General features: G+C 39.9%; 2 protein-coding genes across 3 annotated transcripts; both read left to right on the top strand.

Annotated features, from left to right (window-relative positions):
- Nucleotides 1-811: 811 nt before the first annotated feature.
- Nucleotides 812-2193, top strand: LOC143518763 (cystatin-B-like). Its single transcript, XM_077011516.1, has 3 exons — nucleotides 812-905; nucleotides 1572-1673; nucleotides 1815-2193. Exons 1-3 carry the CDS (start codon nucleotides 834-836, stop codon nucleotides 1941-1943), a joined length of 303 nt encoding a protein of 100 aa, XP_076867631.1. The 5' UTR covers nucleotides 812-833; the 3' UTR covers nucleotides 1944-2193.
- Nucleotides 2194-7158: 4965 nt separating this feature from the next.
- LOC143518764 (cystatin-B-like) lies at nucleotides 7159-11808 on the top strand. Of its 2 annotated transcripts, XM_077011518.1 has the most exons (4): nucleotides 7159-7210; nucleotides 10419-10517; nucleotides 11246-11317; nucleotides 11497-11808. In XM_077011518.1, the coding sequence occupies exons 2-4, from the start codon at nucleotides 10446-10448 to the stop codon at nucleotides 11623-11625; spliced, it is 273 nt and encodes a 90-aa protein (XP_076867633.1). In that variant the 5' UTR covers nucleotides 7159-7210; nucleotides 10419-10445; the 3' UTR covers nucleotides 11626-11808. The 2 variants fall into 2 exon arrangements, with proteins under 2 accessions (XP_076867633.1, XP_076867632.1); XM_077011517.1 differs by lacking the exon at nucleotides 7159-7210 and having other exon boundaries at nucleotides 11246-11347.
- The last annotated feature ends 10065 nt before the right edge of the window (nucleotides 11809-21873 follow it).

Raw genomic sequence — 21873 nt, 5'->3', positions numbered from 1 at the left:
ACTATAGTCGAATCAGCGACTATTGCAGGTCACCCCTATTTTACACTATATTACTTATTCACAATACAATACATCTGTTAAACATTTAAATATGTATGAATGAACCTCTGAAATGTACAATGTAGGAGATTTGTCTATTTTTGACCTCGGGAACATACCTCTTCACTGCCAGCAGTAGTCTGATAACGCAGCAGTAGTCTGATAACACAGAGGGGATCCACTTTCCCCTGTGCCATACAACACATAAAGACAACTGAGTGCACTGGATCAAAAATGCTATGGGTGATTAAGACATTCTGAAGAAATCTTTGGATTCAGTGTGCAAAATGTAATGACCCAATTATTATGTAAAAGTACATAATAATTAGAGCTTAGTTGAGATGGTGTTGTTTATTCTTTAACGAGGGACCAAAAAAGTCGCTGACACATTGGAAGAAGAAAGGTTACAAGTTACTAGAAGTAAAAGAACAGGTTCATCAGAGTTGAGCAATACTGTATTATGCAGTTTAATTACCGGTAATTAATTTATGTAGGCAGACAAACCTCAGTATGCACCACTGACTAAAGTGGACCAGAATGCAGAAAAAAACATTTACATTTACAAAACGGTAATGTAAAAGGTTTTTCAGTTTTTCTGTTGTCACTGTTTTCTTAAATTTATGTTCTCTGTGTTTTGTAACTAAAAACAATAAAATTCCCATGGAAATAAATGGTACTTACTGAATGATGACACAGATCATATGATCATGAATAGTAACGCCCTGTCAGGGTATTTAAGTGGCCTTAGTTCAGTTGTCGTGCTCAGGTTTGTACTTTGGGGTCGGAGCTCAATCATGGAACCACTGTGCGGAGGACTAGGCAACGTGCAAGACGCCACAACAGAGATCCAGAAACTCTGTGATGAGGTGAAGATTAAGATGTCCTCCCTGCTATAATATATTCATTGTTATATTGCTGCATATTTAATTCAATGTTATTGTCTGTATGTGAAGGTGGCATGTGTTTCATGACCATTTCATTTAACTCCCTTTTTAATACTGAAATTTGTATATATTTTTAATATAGAGTAACATGTTTGTACATTATTATTTGGGTTAAATGGCAAGTTTTTGAGCACAAATAACTGGGATTCAGAAATGAACTGTGCTCACACTGACCAAACTGTCTCCTGTGTTAGGTTTTAACATCGGGTTTTTTAAATCAGATTGTACTGTTGTAAAACATTTCTGTGACACATATTTTCCCCACATAAAAACTTGGAACTTGCAGACAAAATCTTAGTCGGACTATTGTGTGGGTGTGGCACCTCTGGGTGGGTGTGTCTGTAGGTGTGTTGCAGGCATGTGTGTGCATTCCTGTGTGTGTGTGTGTGTGTGTGTGTGTGTGTGTGTGTGTGTGTGTGTGTGTGTGTGTGTGTGTGATGCATTTCTACTGTGACTAACTGATGTGACTGTAAGAGACTAATATAAATCCTTATTACTGACACACAGCGTTATGCAGTATTGTGTGCTGATGGTGGTATTGTGCACTCACCATAAGTGTTGGTTGGTTTTACTTGCTCCCTGTAACAGGTGAAGCATGAGGCTGAGAAGAAGGCTGGGCACAAATTTCGCGTGTTTGTTGCCAAGTCATTCGCCACACAAACTGTAGCAGGAACCAACTACTTCATCAAGGTGGGGCTTTACATCTGATACAGATGTGTGTGTGTGTGTGTGTGTGTGTGTGTGTGTGTGTGTGTGTGTGTGTGTGTGTGTGTGTGTGTGTGTGTGTGTGTGTGTTTGTGTTTAAGTTTAACTCTTTGTTTCCTCACTCAGGTGGATGTTGGGGATCATGCTTTCGTTCACCTGAAAGTGTTTAAGGGTCTGCCATGTAATGCACATCAAATACAGCTGAGTGGAATACAGATCAAAAAGACCTCAAACGACCCCATCATCTGCTTCTGAGACACACACACAGACACTTTTAGTGTGTACTTTACAAGCAGTGTTGTCATGTATAATGATGTCTTTGACCACCAGACCACTGGTGTGGCTACGTTTCTGAGCTCTACTGTCCTTCTGTTTCTGATAATTACCTTGGTGCAGTACACTGGCACCACCAGTTACTTCAACATTCTCCTTCTTATATGTAACTACAGATTTCTAACTGAATCTTTTGATGCCAAATATAATAAAATGCATCTGTGAACTGCTACACTGTTGTATGTGAAGTGTTTGTACATTTCCTGAGGAATAGAGTTAATTTTGTCAGTCAGTTCACAGTTTTATATTCTGAACAGATAATAGTAAGACATCTGAATAGAGTTGAATAGAGTAGAGTAGAATAGAATAAAATAGAATAGAATAGATACTTTATTCATCCTGAAGGAAATTATGGTGACCGTGCTTGGGCAGAGGTGGTATGGATTCAAGCCCTCAAGGGCATTTTACAGATTTAGTAATGAACATGCCACCTACATGAAGAACAAGTGTGTAAAGTGCTTTTAAGTAAGAGGAGGTTATCTTGAGCAAATACCTGTTAGTTCCCCTGCAGGTCTGTATGTGTGTGTGGAATGAAAGCATGGAATTTCCTTCCACTGCTATGCTGATGACACCCAGATTTATACGCCACTAAAGCGCAATGGTGGATGTTCACTGACACCTATTCTTACATGTCTTGAAGACGTTAAAGATTGGATGTCCTTAAATTTCTTAAATTTTAATGAAAAGAAGACCGAAATTTTTGTGCTAAGACCCAGTAGCTTTTGTGAAGCCTCCAAGGATGATTTGGCCCTTTGGCCACATATATAAAGCCACGCGTCAGAAATCTGGGCTTTATAATGGACTGAATTTAAATTAGAAAGTCAAATCGGTGCAGTAACGAAGTCTAGCTTCCTTCATCTAAGAAAACTGGCAAAGGTAAAATCTTTTCTTTCTAGGAAGCACTTTGAGACAGTGATACATGCTTTTATTACATCTCGGTTAGACTACTGTAACTCACTCTACCTTGGAGTCAGTCAGTCCTGTCTTTCCCGTCTCCAGCTAGTTCAAAACGCTGCTGCACGTCTCTTGACGGGAACACACAAAAGAGAGCACATTACTCCTGTCCTGGCTTCAGTCCACTGGCCACCTGGGTATTTGAGAATTCATTTTAAGGTTCTTTTATTTGTTTTCAAATCCTTAAATGGTCTTGCTCCACTTTATCTCACGGAAATGCTCTGTCCATATTCTCCTGTCCGGGATCTTAGGTCATCTAACCAGATGCTCCTCCAGACAAAGCTCAGAGGGGACAGAGCATTTTCCATTGCTGCTCCAACACTATTGAACTGCCATTACATGTTAGACAGTCGCCAACATTGTCTATTTTTAAATCTACTCTTAAAACACATTTTTATTCCCTGGCTTTTAACCAAGCATGAGACATTGATTTTGCTTGTTTTACTGTGTTGGTTGTTTTTTGTGTTGTAATTAATTACCGGTAGTTTGTACCCAGGATCTTAATTATTTTAATTGTCTTCAGTCTTTTTATTATGTCTTTGCATATTTTACCTATCTAGTGTACAGCACTTTGTATCTGTTGCAGTTCTCGTAAAGTGCTTTATAAATAAAGTTGGTATGGTATGGTGTGTGGGTGTATGTTTGTGTGTGTGTAGGATGTGTCAGAACCTGTCTAAACCTGTCTGTGTTTGGCTCGTCACAAGAAACCGCACATATATTTCAGTTTTGTTATTGTTTCTTTTCTTTTCTTATTTTTTAAGGATTTTACATTTAGGTTTTTTTAGTTTTTAACTTTAAGGTGTACACTCCAGCATACACATGGCGGGACACTTAAGAAAAACAGATCATGCTTACACTTACATTCAAGGTTTTTAGTGGTGTACTTAATATTACTCAATAACTCCTAAGTATAATGCTGAAATGAGTAAGCCCTGGCGTAATCTGACATCATTTACTAATCAAATTAAACTTTTCAAAAGAGCCCTGGAGGTTCCTGTATTTACAGTACATAAAAATATTAACTATTATTTCTCTTTTTATAATTACTTATATTTCTACACACCAACCCCCCTCCCCCACCCCCAAGCAAGCACACACACACACACACACACACACACACACACACACACACACACTAGACTACAGAGAAAGAAAATGTGTGTGTGTGTGTATACTTTGGTATAAAAACCATGCTAAGCACAGCTTGAATGAATGAAACTGTCTCTCTCTCTCTCTCTCACTCACACACACACACACACACACACACACACACACACACACACACACACACACACACACACCCCAAATTTAATACAACAGACCATCAAATCAGAAGCCCTGTGCAGAGGTTGCCAGGGGAGTGCTGTCACTAGTGAGCCATTGGCCATTTACTGTTGTCATGGAAGCGACTGTAGCACACTGAGGCATGATGGCCAGGTAGAGGGCTCCTCTTGAAGGTCTGGCCACGGTGCTCGCAGGTGAACGGCAGCTTCAGCTTCAGATCCATCTTCACGTGCTTCTTCAGGTGGCACTTAAATACACTTTGAAATCGATTAAAACAACTTGTGCTGAATTTGGTTCATGATTCATCCATGCATTAAATAACTGAAAGTAACTTTTACTCAAATTACATTTTAAATGAAGTAATTTTGTACTTTTACTCGAGTAAATTTTGAGATGGGTAATTTTACTTTTACTCTGAGTAGATTTTAGGCAAAGTAATGATACTTTTACTCAATTACAATTTTTCAGTACTCTTTCCACCTCTGGGTGGTACGATGGCAGAAGAGAGCCGCCTGCTGGAGGAACCCCTTTTTGCATCTGTCCCACATGACCGGTGCCTTGCTGCTGAGTGTGTGTTCCTTCATGTACTTGTGCAGGCGTGCTGTCTTTTTGATTGTATCATGAGCATTTGGGAGAATTTCTGCTACACCCTAATATAACCGAATCTTGATTTGTTGGTGCAGGTGTGTGTACATTCCTGTTTGTGTCCGTGTGTATGGTGCATTCCTTTATTACCTTTGACTGTAGTCAAGAGACTACTGTAAAGTTAATAAACACCATCATGCCAAATTGTGTGCTGATGGTGATATTGTGCAATGAACCTAAGTGTCGGTTGGCTTTTACTGCTCCTGTAACAGATGACGCCTGAGGCTGAGACCCAGGCTGGTGAGAACTTTACATCTGATACAGAGAGTGTCAGAGGTATTTTGTCTATGTGCACGTGTTGTTTTCTCACTCAATCATGTGCAGGTTGGGGATAACGAGTATGTTCACCTGAGTGTGTTTCAGTCTCTGATTTGTTATGGTGATAAAATAGAACACAGACCAATAATAACCTAGATGACCCCACCACCTTCTTCTGAGATACACACACACACTCTCTCTCTCTCTCTCTCTCTCTCTTAGTGTGCACTTTAGAAGCACTGCTGTCCTGTCTCATGAAGCCTCTAACAGCACCAGACCAAGGAATCTAACCTGCTCATTTAGCTGCATTTCAATTATAACAAGAACAAGATGATGATGCAGGTCACCATTTAAAAAAGCTAATGTAACATATGTTTAGTTTAGTGCAGTCACCACTAAATGCCAGCCAAACTTATATGCACACTGATAGTTACAGACACCTCCCCCGTCACTTGGGGAGAGATGCAGACACCTCTTAATTTACTGATGTTCAACGCATATGTGCATACCAACCAACCTCAAGGAAATGTAACATTATAAATGTATTCTTTTTCAAAAGTTTTTATTTTTTCAGGAAGAGGAGGTATCCTTGAGCAAAAACCTGTTACATCCCCTGCAGGTGTGTTTGTGTGTGTGTGTAAAATTTTTAAGTACCTGTTTGCATCTGTCTGGGTTTGGTACATCACAAGAAGCTGCACATATATATCAGTATATATTTCAGTTTTTTTCTGAAGTGCATAAATTTTACATTTTGTTTTTATTTTGTTTATAATGTTTTCACACTATATTACTTATTCACAAAAAAGTGTGTTCTAACACTTAAATATGTGTAAATGAACTTCTGACATGTACAATGTAGGAGTTTTGTCTATATTTGGCCTCAAGAACATGCTTTTTCACGGCCAGCATTAGTCTGATAACGCAGCAGTAGTCTGATAACACAGAGGGGATCCACTTTCCCCAGTGCCATACAACACAAAGACACATGAGTGTACTGGATCAAAAATGCTATGGGTGATTAGGACATTCTGAACAAATCATTTGATACAAAAGTACATAATAAAAGTACATAATAATTTGAGCTTAGATAAGATGGTGTTGCTTTAATGAGGGACTAAAAAAGTAGCAAAAAAATACATGTAGAAAGAAGTAGAAGTTACAAGTTACTAGAAGCAAAAGAACCGTAGTTTAATTAATGAATTTATGTGTTTTTCATTTTCCCCACATGAAAACTTCAAAAAAATCTAAAATCTTAAATCTTACTGTAATCTTACAGTGAGACTATTGTGTGGGTGTGGCAGCTCTGAGCGGGTGTGTCTGTAGGTGTGCTGCAGACATGTGTGTATAGTCCTGTGTGTGTGTGTGTGTGTGTGATGCATTTCCACTGTGACTAACTGATGTGACTGTAAGAGACTAATATAAATCTCTATTACCGACACACAGTGTTATGCAGTATTGTGTGCTGATGGTGGTATTGTGCACTCACCATAAGTGTTGGTTGGCTGCTCCCTGGTGAAGCATGAGGCTGAGAAGAAGGCTGGGCACAAATTTCGCGTGTTTGTTGCCAAGTCATTCGCCACCCAAACTGTGGCAGCAACCAACTACTTCATTAAGGTGGGGCTTTACATCTGCATTACGTTGTTTGTTTGTCTACATGGACGTAATTTTGATTTCAAAAGTGGGGGGGACATGGATTCGTCGCTATTTAAATATTTGGTTTTAACCGTAAAAACTGGGGGGGACCAAAGCCGGCTTTTGAAAAAGTGGGGGGGACATGTCCCCCCCGTCCCCCCCCAAAATTACGTCCGTGTTTGTCTATATATGTCTTGTCTTTGTACCAGTTGACTGCTGGTTATTATTTCCTTAATTTGGACTATTGCACGGGTTTTTGGTTTGCACATTTTCTATTAAACCATCCTCTTTCCCTAAGACTTGACGTGATCGCTTCCTTTTTAGTTGCTCACCCTGCCCGTCACAGAATAACCAGCCACCCTTCGGAAGCCGCCAGTCTCCTTTACTTTCTCCTTCGTTCGTGGTCATGTCTCGTGGTAAGTGTTTGTCTACGTGCTGTGTGTTTGTCGTGTTTTGTCTGAGAGTGTGTTGAGTCTGTCCCCACTTGTCCCGCCGTGTTTAAATGTTGTTTGTGTTGAGACCCGTAAAGTAACACGGCGGTGACTAGAGCTGGGGACCAGTAGACTCCGCTCTCACCCAGTGAAACTACCGGTACCACACATTACGCTCGTCCGTTGTCCGTTATAGTCTGTATATGTGTACAGGTATGGCTGTATCTCCACGGCCCTGGACTACTATTACCAACCATCAAGAAATTTAGGACTGAATAGGAATTACATAGAGATACACACAAAAATGAGAATTATTTATCCTTCCCATCTTTTCTTTGTTTTTGTATCTCTCTAATTGTTATGGTGACCGGCGTCGGCCAGAGGAGGATGGGTTCCCACCCTGAGTCTTGGTTCCTCTCAAGGTTTTCCTCATGCTGTTAGGGAGTTTTTCCTTGCCACTGTCACCCTTGGCTTGCTCACTGGGTGCTTGGACTCGGACGCTTGTAAAGCTGCTTTGTGACAACAACTTTTATAAATAAATGTTATAAATTTTGGCTTATTGATTGACTTTTAAAACAGGTTTGACAAAAACATAATTTCTCTGTGACGGTACAGAGGCTGCCTGCTGGCCTCCCCCATCAGCAGTGGCAGTATTCGATGTTTGTCTTGTCATTGTGACATTGTGTTCGTCCCTTGGGTGAGCAGGGCTCATTAGGGAACCCAACACCCAAATGTTTGTCTATATATGTTCTATGTACCAATTGACTGCTGGTCATTGTATCCATAATGTGTATTATGTCACAGGTTTTGTGTTGGTGCAATTTATTCATTAAATACACCCTTTTCCCTGAAACTGGCATGATCACTTCCTCCTTTTTTACATTCTATCACCCATCAAAGAATCACCAGCCTTGTGTCAGCAGTCGCCGGTCTCCTTCTTCTTTTTCACATCGGGTTTTTAGTGTCTGCGTGTATGTGTCATATGGAGGTGGACCACAAGTCTAGTCACCACTCATGCTGCATGTTTATATGTTTGTCTGTGCACTTCATGTAACACGGCGCGTGAGTTGAGCATGTGACCGTGTTTGTACAAGTCCTGGCCAGGAGGGGGAGGCCTCCCCCGGAACCTGGGGGTAGCCTGCACATGGGGGGAGAAGGGGCATGAGGCTCCTGTGACCGACTGGGAGTGGTTCTCGTCTGCTGATGGCCCAGTCAGTCCAGGACTTCGCCCAAGGGGACTTGGAGCTATTAAAGTTGCGTGTTGTGTGTTTTCCCAGTTCCAGGACTGCACGAAGCACATCCCTGTCTTGTGTTTGAAAATATATATAAAACAAGGTCTGAATCTGGGGAAACATTATCTGAAGCATAAAGGAGGTATAATTTAAAAAGCAAAAACCTCAATTGTCCACTGGAAATCATGTCCACCATGCTGAAAAGTAATGGTCATTATATAGTCCAACAAATACAACACAGGCACAGATATGATCAAAGATGGAGAACAGCACACTGGAATGGCCTTGTCCAGTAAAGCAGACACGAGCGCAAATAAGTGTTCACTTATTACTATTTCTAGAAATACTTTTTCTAGAAAGAAAAAAAAAATTACATCTTGTCGTTGGTCTTAGTCATTCAAGCTTGACGCTGTAATGGCTTCACCCTTATCGATGGAAATCTGTACCTGTCTTAATAATACTGGGAGTGTGTATTTAACGCTCAGTATGGACCGCTCAGTAAATTGCACTAATTCCGTCACCCGCCCTGCTGCAGTCATGGCAACATCCCATGCTGTGACTTCCTTTGTGTTTTGTGTGCACAGTATGGCCAAATGTCTCTGGATGACCTCAGTGCACCAGGTGGTCAGGGGAAGTTCAACCGCAGAGATCAGACAAGAAAATACTACATTATAAAACAGTAAAACTTCTTCATTTACCAGCAAAATCATCGATGCATTGGACGCGTGTGGATGAGAAGGACATGTTCCTACTACAGGCACAGCGCAAATAGGGTAATGATCAACCTAGTCATCAATGACAATTAGCCCATCAACCATGAAGGAAAGAAAGACAAAAGGCATGCAGACCAGACACAATGAGCCATCCTGGAGTACAATAGAGTGAGAGAGTCAGTCAGCAGCCTGCATGGATTTACTCTTGGGGGAATGTGCACACTGCTTTCTGGAATGGCTGATTTGGTCTATTTATTAAAGTGTACTCTAAAACATTTCATTTATTACATTTATTACAGCTTGATGCGGTCTATGACAGTCTATGAAAACGGCACTAGGAATGTGGTCAAAAACTACATTTTTTCAGTCCACATCTACAATGATTAATGGTTGCAGAGCTGGTTCAGACGGGGACCCTAAGCACAGTTTTGATAAGGGGCCCTGCTCCCTGAACTCTCTGTTTTCTGACAGCTGCACCTGATTATCCTCTAGTGTTCTCCCTCCTTTTTGATTAAGAATAAACAGTGACATACAGAACATAAAGAGGTGTTTGTTGTATCAGCTCCATCATGCCCATTCAAACAGACTCAAAACAGACATTATCTTTATACTTCCTGGTACTAATTTATGAAGACATTAACTGTTATGCCCAGTTTGCACAGCCAACGAAACAGCCATGCTCTCTTTGATCCCAGCATGAATTAACATTTAAAAACTACCTGGTACAGTGAATAGTTTGTGATTTTGGATACAAATCTAGCTAAATGCCTACACAAGGCACACTATTCATGATTGCTACACTACTGTGACAATGCTGAGGATAGCAACCACACCAGTCTTGAACTTGCTAGTCATATAACGTTGGAGCAAACAAAATCAGAGATGAGACACAAGAAGAAGTCATAGTTCCAAGTTACTCAAAGTAGAAAAACAGGGCCATCCGAGTTAAGCAATATTGCATTTCACACAGTTTACTTAAGGAAATAATGTGGGCAGCTACATCTGAGGACAAACCTTTAACTAAGGGGGACACAAATACAGCTGAATACAGCCAAACATTTCGAGAATATGGGAAGAAATCTAAATTCATACTTCATACATTGTCTTAAAATATGTTCTTTATGCTTTTCCTTGCAAAGTAAAGGAAATGACCCACAGTATTTCCTGAATGATGACACAGATCATGTGACCATGAATAGCCTTCCTGTCAGAATATTTAAGTGGCATTATCTCCATTGTCGTGCTCAGGTTTGTGCTTTGGTTCAGTGCTCAGCTATGGACGTGACGTGCGGAGGACTAGGCCCGGTGGAGAAAGCCACAGCAGAGGTCCAGAAATTCTGTGATGAGGTGAAATTAACACATCCTCCCTGCTACTATCTATTCATTGTTATTTTGCTGCATGTATAATTCTGTGTTCTTGTGTGTGTTATTGTATTGTGTACATTTGAACAAACCACATTGGGAGTGATAGAAGAACAGTCCTCAGACTGTTTACACTGAATACACTCCTGGGTTAGTTTTTAACAACAGGATTTTTATCATCAGGTTGTACTTGGGGCAGTCATGGTCTGTGGGTTTGATTCCCAGGCCTGAGGCCATGACTGAGGTGCCCTTGAGCAAGGCACCCAACCCCAACTGCTCTCTGGGCACCGGGCAGGGCTGCCCACACTCTGGGCACCTGTGCAGCACAGCCCCCTAATAATCACTAGTGTGTGTGTGTGTGTGTGTGTGTGTGTGTGTGTGTGTATGTGTGTGTGTTCTGACTGCACAGATGGGTAAATGCAGAGGACAAATTTGGATTGGGGTACAAATCATAATTGACAAGATGTGACAACTTAACTTCTGCTAACACATCTGCACCCACACGACAGCTTGTGAAATTCTCCAAAAAATCTTGCTGTCAGCACTCGGTGTGGGTGTAGATGTAGGTGAAGCATTCTGTTGCTGTGGCAATAGTTAAGAGACTAATATAAATCTTCATTACTGACACACAGCGTGATGCAGTATTGTGTGCTGATGGTGGTATTGTGCACTCACCATAAGTGTTGGTTGGTTTTACTTACTCCCTGTAACAGGTGAAGCATGAGGCTGAGAAGAAGGCTGGGGAGAACTTTGCCATATTTGGTGCCAAGTTATTCAGACCCCAGGTCGTGGCAGGAATCAACTACTTCATCAAGGTGGGGTTTTAAATCTGATGTGTGTGTGTGTGTGTGTGTGTGTGTGTGTGTGTGTGTGTGTGTGTGTGTGTGTGTGTGTGTGTGTGTGTGTGTGTGTGTGTGTGTGTGTGTGTGTGTGTGTCTAATCTGCTGTTTTTTCACTCACTCAGGTGCACGTGGGGGGTCAAAACTATGTTCACCTGAGAGTGTTTCAGTCTCTGCCTTGTGATGGACATACAGTACAACTGACTGCAATACAGACCAACAAGACCTTAGACGACCCCATCACCTACTTCTGAGGCACACACACACACACACACACACACACACACATATGCACACACTGCTGCACACGTGGTGATGCTGTTTCATCCAACACCAGCTACTCCAGTTTTCTCTTTATATCTAACCACAAATGTGCTTTTTGAATGAATCTACTGATACCAAAGATAATAAATTTTAAAAAGATCTCTGAACTGTAATACTGTTATTTGTATCTTCTTGTTTGTTTATTTCCAGAGGAACAAGATTGTAACATAGATTGTAACATTCTTACTTCAGTGTTGCACTTGTAACCACCAAGCTAGTACAGTCTAGTTTTTACCTTACTAGAGTACTAGATACCCACAGCAATGGAGTCAATTGGAAGTAATCATTTACGCCGCTGGCGTTGAGTGAATCAAGGTTGGACACAAACGCTGAGAGGAGTCAAGATTTACTCAGGACAAATCCAGAATCAAATTTATACTTTTTTAAACATTTTTACAGTCCAGGGTCAAATAGCCAGGAAGATCAGAGACAGAGACATGACTAACAACAGGGAGAAAGCACATCTAGAAAAAACCAGACAAACACCAAGGCAAAATCAAAGCACCATGAGTCAAGGCAAAACAAGACATGACTGACAGGTGGGGCGGATCTAGAAGAGACACAATTCAGACGTTATTAAATAATATAATCAACAAACTTATTGGGCACTACTGCTAAACAACACAATGAGAGCCTACATTACAAACTACAGTCTACAATACAAACTATAGTCTCCCATGCATTGAGCACTTCCCTTTTAGGTCACGCATTTGCACAAAGATCCCAAACAAAAAAAAATACAAATCTACAATTAGTTAGTAAAGTTAAGGTTTCAGGAAATATAGGCTAAAGATCCTTGGATATTGATTGACATACCACACAAGCGTGGGGGGACACACGCTTGTGCTCACATCAACCTAATATGTGTGTATATATATATATATATATATATATATATATATATATATATATATATATATATATATATATATATATATCTTCTTTCTTCTCCGAGGTTGGTTCAGCTGGGGAGTAACACTGCAGTCGGAGCCTACAATACAAGTGTCATCGCTCCGACACGGAATGAAAACCTGGCGTTCATCACAAGACATTTACATTGACAATATCAACACCCAGAACTTTCATTCTAGTTACCTTATACTTAGCCTGATTGTGTGATTTATTTGTGACTTGTGTATTCATCTGTATAATTTGTTTTTTTTTTTTTTTTGTGTAATTTGTGTGTTAACGGGCCAATGGAGGATGGGTTCCCTTTTGAGTCTTGGTCCTCCCACGGTTTCTTCCTATTCCCCACCATCTAGGGAGTTTTTCCTTGCCACTGTCGCCTTTGGCTTGCTCATTAGGGATTTGGACCCATAGTACTGTTAACCTTGTAAATCCTATAAAGCGCTTTGTGACAACATGTGTTGTGAAAAGCGCTATACAAATATATTTGATTTGATTTTATATATATATATATATATATATATATATATATATATATATATATATATATATATATATATATACTGTATATGAATCTATACATGGAACGTAGTGTATATGACAACTTTTATTGTCATATGGACAATATTACTTCCAGCAATAATATGATTACAAAGCCACATAGTGGCAAAACAAAATAACTAACAAACTTAACAACTTGACCCTGATAAAATACAAAAAACAACTGGAAAGCTACTGAAACCTACATTGTTCACTCAGTGAGTAACTTCTGCAGTTTTTCTTTTTTCTCTCTCAGCTTTTCAGCGCCATCTTTATGTTTCGTAGTTTGTTTAGACCCTGGCTTAGACTGCTTCATCTTTACGGCAATGCAGACTTATTTTTTCACGTTTCAGTAGTGTCAACAGTGTGCCATGCTATGCAGTTTGCGAAAATCATGCATAACACCTCCATATTTTCGCTTAGGAACATGCAGCTTGATTCTTTTGATTCCTTGCAGTACACTTGACAACTTTGCAATTACAAGTCCTATTAAAAAATGCATACTTTTGTCACATTCATCAATTGTTTGAAAATAGCTCTTTTGGAACTAGTCTAGGAAATTGATCCAATTATGGAAAAATTGGTATGAACATAATCTGTAGACTCTGAAGGTAAAAATAGATTTTAAAAATGTTGGATTTTTTTTATTTTCAGGTGGTCAACTCCCAATTTGAAAGTCTTTTATAGACTGAGGTCCTTGTGAGGTATGCCAAGTTTGGTTCAAATTGGCCTGTCGGGGGCGCTACAGTGTCCAAAAACCTAAGAAATCATAAAAACTCATGCAGCAATCATGTTATAAAGAATACAGACAAGTAATGGGTCTTGTATGATTCAGATCAATGAGGTCTATAACATTGCAATTACATCTCATAACAAAAAGTGCACTGCCTGACCAGAAATAAACCTTTTAATTCACTAAAATATTTGTCATTATAATATCAGTATGGTAGTACTTGGGCTTCATCTAGTGGCCAAATTCACAGAAACACACAAAACTTATCTCAGCATTTGATTTAGTTCTATGATCTAAATAATTTGCCAATACAATTTATTTTGACAAGTAATGGGTCTTGCATGATTCAGAACAATGAGAAAATTAACTTTGAAATGACATCTCATAACAAAAAGTGTACTGCCTGACCAGAAATAAACCTTTTAACTAAAGAGATCATCATGGACTACAGGACAGTTAAATGAACCACACATGCCCCTCTACTCCTAGATGGAGATGAAGTGGTACGTGTGCACAGCATTAAATACCTCGGACTCCACATCACAGCTGACCTCACCTGGACTCTAAATACCTCACACCTCATAAAGAAGGCTCATCAAAGACTTTTCTTTCTGAGGAAACTACAGCAGTCTGGACTCCCCTCACAACTGCTTGTGAACTTTTACACCAACACAATTGAGTGTGTCCTTTGTCTCTGCATGACTGTATGGTATTCCAGCTGTACAGTATAAGACAGAAAGGACCTGACCCGGGTGGTCAGAACAGCACAGAGGATCATGGGGAGTCCACTCACAGATCTGGACTCTGTGTATGCTGGCCGCCTTCATAACAAAGCCAGCAACATTATTAAAGATCCCACCCAGCCAGGACACCATCTCTTTGTTCCTCTACCTTCAGGACGAAGATATAGGACAATAAAAACCCGGACAAACAGACTGGGGAACAGTTTCTTTCCCAGAGCTGTAACATCCATCACTCCCCCTGCAAACCCAAACCCTTAGGACCTATTGCACTATATTATTTATATCAGCACTATTGCACTTTTTCTCATTTGCAACTTTGTACCACAAAACTTGTATTGCTGCTATTAATATTTTATTTATAATACTTTAATACTATGTACACAATACAGTATATGTTATGCTATGCCATATAATCATAAGAGTTATACCATCATACTGTGACGATGGGGTCGTGGTGAAGGATGAGACACGAATCCCTCTTGTGGCGACAGACGTCACTTTTATTTTAAACAGATATTGCGCAATAGCGCACGATAAACATTCACACAATCAGCACAACGTGCAGACATAGACAACGACGAGCACAGGACACTGCGCGAGCGCACATTAAATAGACAAACCACATTAGCCCCACGTGATCACGAGACGATTCACAGGTGAGACTTATTAATCACACAACAAAACCCTAACCACGTATATACACTAACGCAGACAAAGCACGTGGACAACGTTTACACACGCCCAAAAGGGAGGGGCCGGGGTCCTCAACGTGACACATACCATAACTGCCTCAGTTATACCATGTCGCTGCTATAAAATCAGTATTAGTATTTGTCTCGACAGACTCGTGGAATGTTTTATGTATATATGTTGTCTTGCACTGTTTTTATTCTTTTTATGTGACTAAGAGGTACCACTCAGAATGTCATTGTATCATGTACAATGACAATAAATCTCTCTACTACTACTACTAAATGGGCTTTATCACAGAATTTCATTACTGCAGTGTCTGGGCATTTTTTGGTTCATTTGTTTGTCAATTTTTGTTTGTTTCAGCATACTTTGAATATTTTGTTTTTATATTATGTTTATTTCAGATACAGCATTCGTTTTATTAATTTATTTTTATTTAACCTTTATTCAGGAGGAATCCCACTGAGTTACAATAACTCTTCTCCCAGGGAGTCCTGGCCAAGATTTGTGGAATAGTTACAAAACAATTACATACAATGACATACAATACTTCTATACAAACACAATTATATTATATATAATATAATATAATAATTATAACACAATTTCAGCCCCACAAACATCAATTTTGAATTGATGTTTGATTTTCTTTAACTATTAAGAGATGGTACGAAGTCTAAGTTTAAGACAGCTTGACGCTCATTCCAAACATAAGGCGCATACGATAAAAAAAGCCATTTTACCTAACTGTTCTTTCTAATGGGGTATCTTAGAGCAACTTATTTTGTGATTTTGTATTATATAAATTAGATTGAAATGAAAGTAGATTAGAAATAAATAAAGGTATTTTCCCCATTAGGGACTTTGCAATAAAAAATCAATACATGATACTTCTAATAATTCAATCGGTTGAATTTCTGTGACATTACATGTACAACATACACGTCCTGTGTGTGGTAGTGTTGTGTCCATCGAACGATTCGTTCGAATTCGCTTATTTCATGTTGGTCGCCATTTTGAAAAATTCCTGCACGACAACGAGGCTGTGGTGGGAAGAATTCAGGAAGTGTCATGCGGAGCTGCAGGAGCTAGTTCACTGTACTAGTTCAGTGTTGTGTGCCAGGCTGTAATTCATATCAAAGGTGAGAAAATGATAATGGCATATCTTTCCATCGATTTCCGTGCAACCCAGACACCCGTTGCCAGTAGATTGTCAAGATAAAAAGATGTTGGACCTTGTTTTCAGGTAATGTATACCTGAAATTAAGTTTAGCAAAACTAACGTTTGCTAAACTAGCTTAGATAGCGAATGCTAGCTAGCCAGCAAACGCAAAATACAAAAAAAACTTTAAATAGTTTTCTAAGTTAGCACGAGCTTACCCTGATAATAATCTCCAGACAATGATACAGATAATAATCTTCAGAAAATCTGTTTAAGAAGGTTAATAACTAGTTTGTACTTAGGACAGCAATCTAACCTAGAATGAATAACTTGGCTAGCCGTGGCAAACAGACTGCGGGTTTCCAACCATAACAAATTGGAAGATCGATATATGCTTGTTATTTGTTCATGTTACCACGTTTCTCATTTAAGATCACAGATAACACAAAAGTGTGCTCTAAACACTTTTCAAAAGACTGCATAGTAAGATCGCTTATTGGATTAAACAAACTGTAAACCAGCAGTGTGCCTACCTTGTTTACATGGTGTCAGCCAAATACCAGAAGGACAATAGAATGCATCCAGAGGTAAAGGTCACCCGAAATTAGTTAAATGATTTGTGTTCCAGCTTGAAGAATATAAAAAATAAATATGACTGGCCTTAATTCCCAATTCTAATGTGTGTGCCGGGACCCTGTTTGTATCAAAAGGACAAGAGCAACAACATCAGAAGGGGAACCAATGTAAGTACATGCAGTTTTAAGACTTATACAGATGGGAGCTACTGTGATCACTTTATACTTTGTCAATATTTTTAATTCAGCTTGTGACTTTGATGAGAAAGAGGAAGAATTGCACATTACAAATCTGCATGAGAAAGAAATGTGAGTTACCAGATACGTACAGAGCTGCAAATGATGAATTAATTTGTCAATGAATGTATTATTCATTACAATATTTGATTTCAAAGGTTATTGAAGTATTTGAAACATTTTATCTTTATTATGTAAACAAAATAATGGTCTAAGCCCATAATGAGTTGGTGCAGTGCATGAAGTAAGGTCTGGTAATCCATAACATTATTATCAAAGCACTTTAAGTCAAAGGTAGTTTGTGTAAATTTAAAAACAGATCACCTTACTAATAATGCTTTTTTTATTCCCATTTTCTTTTGTCTCTCCTCCAACACAGTTCTAAGCAGGTCATAGAGGCACTGGGTGATCGTGACTATCTAGAGGAAACTCTGTAGAAGAACAGCTTGATGCAGCAAAGAGGGAGATTGCCCATCTGGAGGAAGAAAATCGAAACCTCAAGAGTGAGCGGTTTCATCTACAACGCTTCCAGTGTGAGCTTAAACTGATCATGTTTTACACTGAGTCTATGGTTAGATGGAGTCAAATGCAAATGCTGAATTCTACAGAACAAGACAGTGTAAAACCTAGCTTCACTGCTCAACACCTATGCCTGTTTGACCAGTTCTTTCTGTTCCTTTGTCGTGCACGGCAGGGATTTTTTGCTGTGGATTTAGCTGTACGGTTTAATGTATCACAAGCAACAGTCAGCAGGGTTTGTATAACATGGTGCAATTACCTGTACTTTATGCTTGGTACGTTACCAATATGGCCAAGTAGAGCAGGGTACCCGCGGGTGCTTAAAAAGTCTTGAAATGTCTTAAATTTAGTTTTACATATTCAAGGTCTAAAAATGTCTTAAAATGTCTGGAATTTTAGGAGGGGAGGCATTAAATAAGTGTGTTGCTCAGTTTTTCTGTTTTATTTTACCGATGTATATCCCACAATAATGATCATTTTTGCAACGGCCGTATACTCCGCCTGGTACATGGCAGTAGTACGTCACCCAACAGGTGGAAACAGCAGACGAATGCTTTAGCTGCCTACCAAGCTGCTTTTCTTATTTGAGGGCTGCGGCGGGAACAATACAAGGCTCCAATGCAGACATGGGTAAATTTCGATTCAATTAATTGGCTGGCTGAAACCTTCCAGTGATTCGTATGAGGCGCGATGTGAACTTGCCGAAAAACATTCAAACTTGGTACAATGGGCTGTAAAGCGATGGATTCTCATATGAAATCTGAAAAACACAAGCGATATGATATCACTCGTAATAGTAATATGCATATCGAGTCATTCGCTGCTAACAGAAGTTTAACTGTAAGTGCCAAAAATAATTTGTTTACTATGTAGGGCGACCAAACATCCGTATTTCCCGGGACGTATTTCACGTCCTGTCCCGGGTTTTTTTTAAGTGAGGAAATGTCCTGGTTTTTAAATGACCTCCATTGGACCAATACAATTTAAATGTACAGGTACTAGGGCACTGCGCACGGCGCTGCGTGTGCCGTAATCCCTGAGCTTGGTTTACACTTGACGTGTCGTGACCGGCGCAAGGTTCCGCATACCGACAATGACGTAATCGCAGTGGCTCCGCCCCTGCGCGAGGTCCCCGCGTGCTGTCGCTTCGCGAGGTCGTGCACCCCCGCCCAACAATTTACACTCGCCACCCCCTCCAGGTTCAAATCTCACTCCAAGCGATCTTGAAAAGTTGGCAACCCTGGTATTATTTTTTCTTGTGAGAGGTATTTAAAAGGTCTTAAAAGTAATTGAATTTGAGATTAAAAAATGTGCAGATACCCTGGTAGCAGTGTTGGCTGGTCAATACGGGGCGCTGGGGCGCCGCCCCCTTAATATTGTTCCGATATTAAAATGAGTTCATTATAAATTGCGATAGTGAGGAAATTATTTAGTCACACTGTGTGTCTAATATAGCCACGTTTGAATTTATTAAAAGAGTAAACACATAATTGTATTTAATTGCTTACATTGTGCACACTTCCTGGTTGGGGCGCCGGTCTAATGGGAGTCAGTGTAGATGCGTAAACTTTTGCCAAGCACGTGATGTGAGGCTGCAGTTTAATTGGTCGGTTTCAGATTTTCCACGGGGCGCAGCTCTCTGCGCCCCGGACACTCCCACTCTTGTTAGACACCCCCACTCTTGTTGGTACTGTCAGTCATCTGCGGTTCGTTAACTCGGTTCACGTTGAATAGCTACAGGTTGGAGCAGCATCTAGTGTTGCACGGTATACCGATACTAGAGTAGTATCGCGATACTTCGTCACTAAAAACGGTACTATACCCCGTTTGCTTAGTATCGGTGCTATAGGACTAAGTGGGTTTTTTTTTTTTTTTTTTAAGAGCAGTATTTCCAAGGAGTGCCACACGGGGGCAGTGTGCGCGTACAGCAGTGCAGCACTTGCCTCCTCTCTGCAGAATAAGAAGAAACGGTGTACGATGGCTGATAATACAAGCAATATTGCGGACTGTCCTCAGCTTGTTGAAAAACTACACGCACTAAGCGAAATATGGAATTATTTGCATACATTTCAGACAGTCATGGCAACCCCGTGGACACATCAAAACCGGTCTGCAAACGGTGCTTTAAAGCTGTACCAACCAAAGGAGCCAATTGATTCTTTTTACATAAAATGCGCTTTCGTTTGACCCACCCAAGGTGCCGTAATACACAGAACAGTTGGTAACGCTGAAATGGCAGCTAAAACAAACGCAGTGTGTTCGCAGCTCGTCTTAATTAAACAAGGAAAGCAGCAGAAGTGCTGTGTGGAAATACTTTGTATTCGAAGCAGATACAGATGGAAAACTGAAGGACAAGAACAAGCCAGTTTGCAGGCGGTGCTTTCGGAACATTTCAACGAAGGGCGCTAAAGCCTGGTTTATACTTGACGCGCCGCGAGCAGCGCGAGGGTCCGCGCGGCGAAAATGATGTAATCGCGGTAGCCTCGCGCGCTGTCAATTCGCGAGGTCGTGCACCTCTAGAATTTTGTAACTTAGCGCGCGCCGCAGCGCAATGAACAGTCATGTTTGTAGGGTTCATACACCAACAAGGTGGAATTAAAGCACTTGTACGTCACTTTCAAGGTCCATTTCAATATTTCCCAGCACGTTAAACTTTAGTTAAATATTTATACATATACTCGAAATAATTCGCTTTTTTATCACATTATTTAATGGTTGTTTATTTTCAAAACGCCCAATTTTAACGTCTTCACATTCTCTCATGTTTCGTAACACAAGAGAACGGTTCAGTCAGACACATATTTGTTTCAAGCATTTTCAAGCACGCGGACAAGGTGTGCGGACTCGCGCGCTACGGTCACTCGCGAAAGTTTAAACCTAGCTTAACACAACGAATCTGGCCAAACACCTGAAGGCACGCATATTTGTACAAAACATTCCAAGAGGTTGGTGATTATTCCCATTTCTAGTATTATAGCATACAAAATTATGTGTCCGATTATGGTATCCTAGCAAATGTCATATTCTTGGTTTAAGAGCCGTAAGTGCGACAGCATACAGGGAGAAAAAAAGAGTGATCGTACTACAATGGATCAATCATCTATGAATACTGAATTCTAATACTGAAGTTTTAGTTACTTAAAGAGTTAAAGTTGTTTAAAGTATACTTAACAACTTAAAGTTGTTTAAGTACACTTTTTGCACTAGCCTTTTTTAACTTATAAATGTGAATTCCAGAGTGCACTACTATTATTTATGTTAATTTATATTAATGTGCAATTATTTATTTTTCTGTTTTAATGTTGTAGGGACTACACCTTTTATTTATTTGACATTTGTGAAACAAAATACAATATTCATTTGTTTATAAAAAACAAATAAAAAGCCTTTAAAAAGGAAATGAGCACAGTATCTGACTTTGGTATCGAAAATCGTATCGAATTTCAATACTTTTTAAAGTATCGTATCGAAGTTGTAATTCTTAGTATCGTGACAACACTAGCAGCATCTTTTACAAAATGAGAGAAAATTCCGTTTTAGCGTTGCAAAAAAATCCATTAACACAGCGTTCAATTGAAGAAAAAAAAGGATAAAGGAGCTTGGCCCGGATCAACCTAATTTACAAATTCGGCAGAACGCGAGTGATCGAGGACGATCTTACACCCGAGCCTTTTCCAGCTCTTCCTATGACGAACGGAGCTGGCTAGCTGGATGCGGTGTAAGCAATGCCTTTTACTGCTTCCCATGTTTGTTTTTTCAAAGTCCTGGCACAGAAAAATTGTGGACAAGGACCGGGGTACGAGACTTAAAACATCTTTCAGATAAATGCAAGACTTTTCTGAGAAACTCAATGACCCAGGACAGACTGAATGCATTGGCCATGTTGTCAATGGAGAAAAGACTAGTCACAGAGATGACTGAATTTAATACTAATGTAATAGAGAAATTTGCAAGCCAGAAGGAAAGGAGGGCAAAATTCATGTTCAAATAAATAAAGGGCACTAAGACTGCTTTATTTGTTTCATTTTTTTGTGCCCCCCCTCAATTTTTTTTGCACCAGCCACCACTGC

Source organism: Brachyhypopomus gauderio, chromosome 7 (assembly GCF_052324685.1).
Source record: "Brachyhypopomus gauderio isolate BG-103 chromosome 7, BGAUD_0.2, whole genome shotgun sequence".
NCBI lineage: Eukaryota > Metazoa > Chordata > Actinopteri > Gymnotiformes > Hypopomidae > Brachyhypopomus > Brachyhypopomus gauderio.
Note: the sequence above shows the minus strand (reverse complement) of the source record. Positions and strands in the feature narration are given on the sequence as shown.

Excerpts from the sequence above, each read along its gene's own strand:
- LOC143518763 (XM_077011516.1), top strand. The coding sequence starts at position 834 with ATGGAACCACTGTGCGGAGGACTAGGCAACGTGCAAGACGCCACAACA. Across the intron at positions 906-1,571 it reads TCCAGAAACTCTGTGATGAG|GTGAAGCATGAGGCTGAGAA; the intron begins GTGAAGATTAAG and ends TCCCTGTAACAG. Across the intron at positions 1,674-1,814 it reads GAACCAACTACTTCATCAAG|GTGGATGTTGGGGATCATGC; the intron begins GTGGGGCTTTAC and ends TTCCTCACTCAG.
- LOC143518764 (XM_077011517.1), top strand. The coding sequence starts at position 10,446 with ATGGACGTGACGTGCGGAGGACTAGGCCCGGTGGAGAAAGCCACAGCA. Across the intron at positions 10,518-11,245 it reads TCCAGAAATTCTGTGATGAG|GTGAAGCATGAGGCTGAGAA; the intron begins GTGAAATTAACA and ends TCCCTGTAACAG. Across the intron at positions 11,348-11,496 it reads GAATCAACTACTTCATCAAG|GTGCACGTGGGGGGTCAAAA; the intron begins GTGGGGTTTTAA and ends TCACTCACTCAG.